This window comes from Macadamia integrifolia, chromosome 11 (assembly GCF_013358625.1).
Source record: "Macadamia integrifolia cultivar HAES 741 chromosome 11, SCU_Mint_v3, whole genome shotgun sequence".
NCBI classification, from domain to species: Eukaryota; Viridiplantae; Streptophyta; class Magnoliopsida; order Proteales; family Proteaceae; genus Macadamia; species Macadamia integrifolia.
The window spans coordinates 3859878-3868103 of record NC_056567.1 but is presented as its reverse complement, the minus strand read 5'-3'; the positions used below and the strand labels follow the sequence as shown (position 1 = coordinate 3868103).

Sequence of the window (8226 nt, the reverse complement as noted above, 5' to 3'; positions counted from 1 at the left end):
ATGAAGATTCTGTATTGGAACATTCGGGGTGTTAGGAAGGCAGCAGGGTTGTGCGCTTTACGTCTACTGGTGAAGGAGCATGCCCCGGATGTGTTATGCTTGGCTGAACCCATGGTTCAGGTATGTAAATTTCCTGTTATTTTCTTTAGTCAATTGGGGTATGCTGTGGATTTCATTCATAATTTTCGGGATGACAAAGTCCCAAATTTATGGATTATATGGAAGTTGGGGGTTTCGAGACCAGTTGTTGCAGGTATGTCTGATCAATATATATCAGTCATCTTTGATTGGCCAGGTAGTAAAGTGGGTATTTCTTTTGTACATGCAAGTTCTTTTAAAATTATGCGTAGGCAATTGTGGTTAGATTTGGAGTTGTCGATATCAGATTTGGTTCCGTGGTCTGTGATGGGGGATTTCAATGCAACCCTGTTCTCGCATGAGAAAAGAGGTCCTGGTAAGTTTAATCTTGGATCAGCTGCTGAATTCCAGGCAATGGTTGATGCGTGTGAATTGCTTTCTATCCCTTCTCAGGGAAAGAAATTCACTTGGACTAATAACCGTCGAAGGGGTCATTCAGTTGCAGTGTTGGATCGGAGTTTTTGTAATGGGAAGTGGATAGATGTGTTTAGAAATGTGAAGCAGCGTGTTTTGGTGTCTTCGGTATCAGATCATGCTCCTTTAATGGTTGTCTCTGATGATGTTCAAAGACCTACAAATATCCCCTTTAGATTCCATAGCTTTTGGATGGAAAATGATCAATTTATCTCTGTGGTTGAGGAAGCTTGGAAAACTTCGATAGGGGGTAATCCAATTTTCGTTCTGGCACAAAAATTAAAGCAGGTCAAGGAGAATTTAAAGGTTTGGGCAAGGGCCAATTTTCCTAACCTGAATGATGAGGTCGATAAAGCAAAGCTGGAATTAAAGAAGGTTCAAGATATGATAGAGGTGGCTGGGATGAATGATGAATTATTTAACAGAGAGGCAGATGCAAAAACAGTATTATTGAAGGCCAACCAAATGTACGAGAAGTTGTGGGCTGAAAAAGCTAAACTGAGATGGATGAAAAATGGAGATTGTAACTCGAAGTTTTTTCATCTCTCCGTGAAGCTTAGGAGGTTGAAAAATCAGATCACCTCCCTAAAAAAGGAAGATGGAACTTGGGTTTCAGACCAACAGGGAATATCATCTTATGTCTCTGATTTTTTTGAGAAATTTCATGAGGCTGATGAAATCACGGTTCATAATGACCTTCTTGATAATATTCCCAGAGTGTTGGAGGAGGAGGACGTGGCAGGATTGGAGAGTGTCCCGAGTGGGGAAGAAATAAAACAAGCTGTTTGGGATTTAGATTCTGTAAGCTCTCCAGGTCCTGATGGGTTCCCAGGTAGTTTCTTCAGGCGATGTTGGACTATTGTTGAGGGTGATTTTTGCAGGGCAGTGAAAAAATTCTTTGAGGAAGGGCGGCTTCCTAAAGGAATAAATAACTGCTTTATTTCCTTGATCCCCAAAGTTGAGGGGGCGGCCTCTCTAGATAGGTTTCGACCTATATGTATGGGGAATTTTTATTGCAAAGTGATATCAAAAATTCTATCTTCAAGATTACTTGTTGTTTTGCCTAAATTGATTTCGGAAGAGCAAGGCGCTTTCCAGCAGGGTAAAATAATTTCAGCAAATATCAGCCTCGCCTCAGAACTGTCAAATTTGATGCATTCTTCAGTTAGGGGTGGTGGAATGGGACTGAAGCTCGACGTTCAAAAGGCGTATGACTCTCTAGCTTGGGAATTCCTCTTTGCAGTTCTGTGCAAATTTGGGTTCTCATCTAGGTGGATTTCTTGGATTCACAACCTTCTTCTATCCTCCAGAGTATCAATTTTGGTGAACGGTGGCCCGGTGGGGTTCTTTGGGGTTGGTAGAGGTCTCCGACAAGGAGATCCTTTGTCTCCCTTTTTATTTATTCTGGCAGAAGAGGTTCTCTGTAGAGGTCTTAGAAGCATGGTTCAGAATGGTTTGATAAAGTCTCTTCCTGGGCCTCGAGGTGTGTTAACTCCCTCCCATTTATTGTTTGCTGATGACATTTTCATTTTCATTAATGCATCTGCTCAGTTTGTCAAAAATCTTAAGGCTTTTCTTGATAAATATCAGGCATTCTCTGGCCAGATATTTAATCTAGAAAAAAGTAGTTTGTTCTTTGGAAAGGTTGCCCCTCACAGGAAACATTTTATAAGTACTTTTATGGGAATCCAATCTGCAAGGCAGCCTACTAAATATTTAGGTGTGGAGCTCTTCAAGGGGAGAGTTCAACGGGACCACATGTTACCGCTGATGGATAAAATCAAGAAGAGGTTATCGGGATGGAAGGGTCGGATTCTCTCCATGGCTGGTAGGGTGGAGCTGGTTAAATCAGTGATTTCAAGCATCCCAATTCATAATTTCGGGATTTATTGGTGGCCAGGAAGCTCAATAAAATTAGTAGAAAAGTGGATGCGAAACTTCATATGGTCTGGTGACATGGAGACAGGGAAGAAGATTGTGGTGAAGTGGGATGAGGTATGTAAACCTACCAGGGAAGGCGGTCTTGGCATTAGGAGGTTGCGAGATGTTAATTTTGCATGCCTATGCAAATTAGCATGGCAAATCAAACATGGAAATTCTCTAATGAGTGTTTTCTTTCGTGCCCGTTTTCTGAAGATTGATGGTTCGCTGAAAACTACCTACCTTTCCTCTTCGATATGGCCTGGTCTTAAAAAGGTGTGGCGGTGGGTACAGTCTCATGAGCAATGGACTGTTGGAAATGGTCAGAGGATAAATTTTTGGAAAGATAGCTGGCTGGGAAAGAAGTCTATTGAGGAGATGTATGGTTTGCAGTTAGATATCTTTGATTCGATGCAGGCAAAGGTTTCTGATTTCATTTGCCAAGATGAGTGGAATTTTCCCCAGGTGAGCTCTGAATTTTTTCAAAATATCTTTGATCAGGCCAAGGATATCATAATTTCAGATCTGGATGATATTTGTCATTGGGAATTAAATTCATCTGGAGTTTTTACAATAAAATCGGCTTGGGAAAAAGTAAGACGGGAATCGCCAAAGGTGGGGTGGTATTCATTGATTTGGAATTCTCATCTTCAGCCTCGCCAATCGGTGTTTGGATGGAGAATGTTGAAAAATAAGCTCGCTACTGATGATAATGTGAAAAAGAGAGGGGTTCCATTGCCATCTCAGTGCACTCTCTGTGGCATAGCGGAAGAGTCAATAAATCATACCATGTATGAATGCTCTTTTGCAGTTTTCATGTGGCAGAAATTTTGTTGTTGTTTTGGGTTTAGGTGGCCTGGATTTGAAGGAGTTGAAAGTTTGATAGCTTGGTGGAAAGATCAGGCCAAGAAGACCATCTTTAAAGGGGTGTGGCTGAAGGGTTTTGTTTTAATCCCTTACTTTTCTTGGTTGGAGAGGAATGGAAGAAAATTCGAAGGAATCTCAAAATCAAAAGAGCATTGTTTTGGCCAAGTGAAGAGAGAAATTAGCTGCCAAGAGCTGGTTCATTCAGGGGCAGCCATCTCAATTTCGGACCTTGTCACTGCAAGAAGATTGGGTATTTCAGGGGTGCGGAGAAGGCCTCGGGAAATCTTCAATATTTTCTGGTGCCCTCCTAATCCAGGTTGGATAAAAATCAATTCGGATGGTTGCTCTATTGGTAATCCAGGGAAGTCTGGAGCAGGGGGAATCCTTCGCAATGAAAAGGCAGAGGTAGTGGCAAATTTCAGAAAATTTCTAGGAACTCGCACAAATTTTGAGGCTGAATTTTTAGCGCTTATGATAGGGATTGAATTAGCTAAGCAGCATAATGTGAAACGGCTCTGGATAGAATGTGATTCAGTTGCAGTTGTGACTATTTTTCAGAAGAGGCAAAGTCCATGGATAGCTCGGCAAAGATGGATAAATTGTATTTCTTATTTGGAGGATGTGGAATGGAAAATAACGCATTGCTATAGGGAAGCAAATTCAGTGGCGGATTTTTTGTCAAAGTCAGCTGCTCGTTTTGAAGTGTCAGAGCCGATTTCAATTTGGCCAACTCTAGTTCAAATGGAATTAGACATGGATGCATCGGGTCGGCCTAGGTTCAGATTCATCTAGGAATTTCTTTTCTTTCCAGATTTTTTGTTTTTGGTGGAGTTGGGTAGTTGCGTAATTCTGCTGATGGCAATGCCGAAGGTGGAGTTTCTGCTTCTCCCTCTCTTCTTAGTGTGAGTGTTGGGTATTTCTCCCTTCCTCATCTGATGTACTATATTTCTTTTTTCTTCTTTTCATTTTAATATACATGACTTTTTAGCGAAAAAAAAGAAGAATATTAAAAAGGAAAATCGATTAACAAATCCTTAACATGGAAGAAAGAAAGGAGGAGGGAAAATTGTAATATCCCACCCCAAAATTATCCCATATAATTACCCCATGAGGTAAAGAGAAAAAATGAGAAAGGAAGAAGAAAAAATAAAAAATAAAAAAAAATTGAAAAGAAGAGAGGGGGGATTCGTGAATAGGCTTTCCCTCACATTGATTTTGAAATTAAAGGACAGAGGAAGGAAGGTGAGGTGGAACCCACCTGTTCCCTCACCTCCCTCATTTATTAATAAACAAACAAAAGACAAAATAAAAAAAAGGAGAGAGATGGGAGTGAGGCGTGTGCAAGTGTGATGGAGGTAAAGATAAGGTACGGAGGGAGTGTGCATATGCAACTTCTCTTCAAATTAATGTTGGATTTTAAAAATAAAATAAATGAAGAAGGTAAAATTGCATGAGAGAGAGAGAGAGAGAGAGAGAGAGAGAGAGAGAGAGAGAGAGTGTTGAGTAAAAGGAGGACCCTCTACGTTTTAGAAAAATTAAATATTACTATTACTATTTCTAATAATAATAATAATAATAATAATAATAATAATAATAATAATAATAATAATAATAATAATAATAATAATAATAATAATAACAATAACAATAACAATAACAATAAAAATAACAATAACAATAATAATAATGATTATAATAATAATAATAATAATAATAATGATAATGATAATGATAATGATAATGATAATAATAATGATAATGATAATGATAATGATAATGATGATGATAATGATAATGATGATAATAATGATAATAATGATAATAATGATAATAATGATAATAATGATAATAATGATAATAATGATAATAATGATAATAATGATAATAATGATAATAATAATAATAATAATAATAATAATAATAATAATAATAATAATAATAATGGACATTCAGTTACACACTAATTATGCATTAATTGAAATGCAATGGAAGAAAAATAAAGATATATAAGAAAGAAGGGAAAGAAAGAAAAGAAGGAACAAAAGGAAAGGAAAAACAAGAGTCGGATGGAGCTACGAGAAGGAGAAGAAAGAGAGACCGAAAGCCTGGAAGTGGGATGAAGAAGCAGTGATTAGGGAAGATTTGCGTATAGGTAGTTTTACTCAGTGTAAGTAGACTATGCCATGATTCACCTGATATGCATGAGATTCTTTATAGTATATATGTATGTATTTTTACATATGAAAATTAGTTTTAAAACACAGTTCATAAAAGAGGTTTTAAAGCATAGTTTCATATTCACAAAGAAATGTGGAGGTGAGACCCCAAGTCAAGATACTACCCAGATCCTTTTGAGCTCATGAGTAAGACAAGGGAGATGAGTTGAGATAGGTCAATAAACTACCCAGTGAGGTGATATGTACAAGAGATTTTAACATATTACAAAAGATGTTTTTTTACATGCATGAAAAAAAAAAAAAAATGAAAGTTTAAGTATATGTATTTTTGTATTAGGTGTGATTATGCCATGTTCCATCTTACTGAGCTAATTCCCTTTAGCTCACCCCACCACAGTTTTATATTTCACAGCCTCAGGTGTGGCTTAGTACAGAGGAAAGGTAAATTGAAGAGAATTGAGGAAATGCATTTTTGAAGAATTAACTGTAATTTATGAATAGGCTACATGATATGTATTATTGAGGTTTTCACAGATTTTGACATGTAACATGTTATACAATTGATAAATGGGTCAATATATATATTTGATGAAATTAATCAGAGTGCGCAGCAGAAGCGCGACGGGTCCTGTGAATAGTAAAGGTGGCCCATGGTTAGTTGACCAATGTTTTGAGGTTTCAAAATTGATCGGCCATTTTTACATCATTATTTAATGGTGACCCGCGAGGGCCTGCATCCATATCTCACTTGGATTTGGGGGCATTACAAAATTAAGGGGGAGAAAACACTAGGTCATAACTTTCGACCTTATCCTTGGGGCAGTGGAACCAGAACACCTTTGATTGAGATATTTCACTTGATAAATCTCGATTTAACCTGAAATTTCAGGCACTCTATTGCAACACCAAGGCCTATTGAATCTAGCAAGAAACAATCCCAGAAATCAAATAGTATTCATGTTCTAATCAACCTGATTGACGTCGGTTTCGGTCTATTATCAACCTGATTGATAGCTATTAGACATTCAATTCGTTTTTTATAGACCAAACACCCCATCTGTCCGCTTTTGGCCTGATTCCTTATAAAATTAAAAAAAAAATTGATCAAAACCGAACCAAACCAAACCAACCATTTGAGGCCCTAGGCTGGATTCAGGATTTTGGTACTTCTATTCTTGTACACCAAATACGTGCCTTTTTCTTATTTGTCACTTCTTTTTGTAATTTTAATTATGGTTCTTCCAAGGCTTCACTATGTTTGATGAAGTATGTTCACAATCTACACTTAGGCACTACATGCAGGGATCAATGTGATAAGGACATTGCATCTATGGATGAAGGGAAGTGGATTGTCCCTCAGGTGGCATCTAATGTAATGAAGGACATGTTTCAGAAAATTGCTGAAATTCTGATTCTGTCAGGGCATAAGGATTTATGCAACTGGTCTCTTTCATCATTGGGGAATTTCACCTCAAAATCGGCATGGGAAGCTTTAGGGAGGTCAAACCAAAAAGTAGGTTAGGCTAAAGTAGTGAGGTCCTATCTTTAACCTCATCAATCCATTTTTGGTTGGAAAATATTTCATGGTAAGTTGTCCAGTGATGAGAAAGTGAAAAGAAAGGGGATTGCTTTTGTCTCTAGGTGTGAAGTTTAAAGGAAGGTTGAGGAGTCCTTCCAGCATATATTCTTTGACTGTGAGGGGGAGAAATTTCTATGGACTTCCTATGAAGATTTATTTGGTGTGCATTGAAGTGCTCAGTTCAACAATATAATTGACTATAGTAGATGGTAGACTCAAAAGTCGCGCATTCTAGGCCTTAAAGAGGCGTTGCTAGCTAGCTTTATTTAGTCCCTTAATGACTTCATATGGATGGAGAGAAATGCTAAGAGATTCAACAGCGTGGCATGGAATTTCAGGCGGACTTTTTAGAGGACTAATAGTGACATCAAGTCAATGCTGCTTGGCAGTCAAGCACTCAAGCTTAGGTCAGGTCTATGGTGGGTTTGGTGCTCATAGGTTGGATATTTCTATCTCTCAAACTAGTCCTAGTGTGATGTTGGAGGTTAGTTGGTGTCCACCCTAGTTTGGTTGGATGAAGCAAAGCATTGATGATTGTTCATTGGGTAATCCAGAAAAAGCAGGAGCAGGTGGACTCAGAGACAGCAATACAAAGGTGATTTCTTCCTTTAGATCATTTCTTGGGATGACCAAAAACTTTGAAGCAGAAGTTTGTGGCTTGATTGTGGGCTTGGATATGGCCAAGGACTTGTCATGCTCTAATCTATGGATTGAGTGTGACCCAACGGTGGTGGCGCTGATGGTTCAAAGAGGGTCAGTTCCTTGCTTTGTTTGGCAGCATTGGACTGCCCTCCTTGGCTATGTTAGCAGTGTCCAGTGGAAAGTTTCTCATTGCTATTACGAAGTTAATTCAGTAGTGGACTATTTTGCAAGATCAGTTGCAAAAAAAGAGTTTATCCCTTGCTGCTGATGGCCAGGCGGAAGGTGGGGGTGAGGAACTAGTATGGTTTTTAACGGGTAAAAAAAAAAAACACTTAATTAATAAAAGAAGGGCAATTTACTATCACTCCCCTACACTTAGCCTATAGTTACTAAAAATTCCCTACCTTTCACTTTTTTTTCTAATACTCCCATGCTTTTAGACTTTTACATCTCTTTCTCCCCTTTTTTCTTAAATACCCAGATTGCCCC

At 38.2% G+C, this 8226-nt stretch overlaps 1 protein-coding gene across 1 annotated transcript; it reads left to right on the top strand.

The window, feature by feature from the left end:
* Nucleotides 1–8005, top strand: LOC122093928. The gene is made up of 3 exons (XM_042664483.1): nt 1–1794; nt 2689–2937; nt 7601–8005. Exons 1-3 carry the CDS (start codon nt 1–3, stop codon nt 8003–8005), a joined length of 2448 nt encoding a protein of 815 aa, XP_042520417.1.
* The last annotated feature ends 221 nt before the right edge of the window (nt 8006–8226 follow it).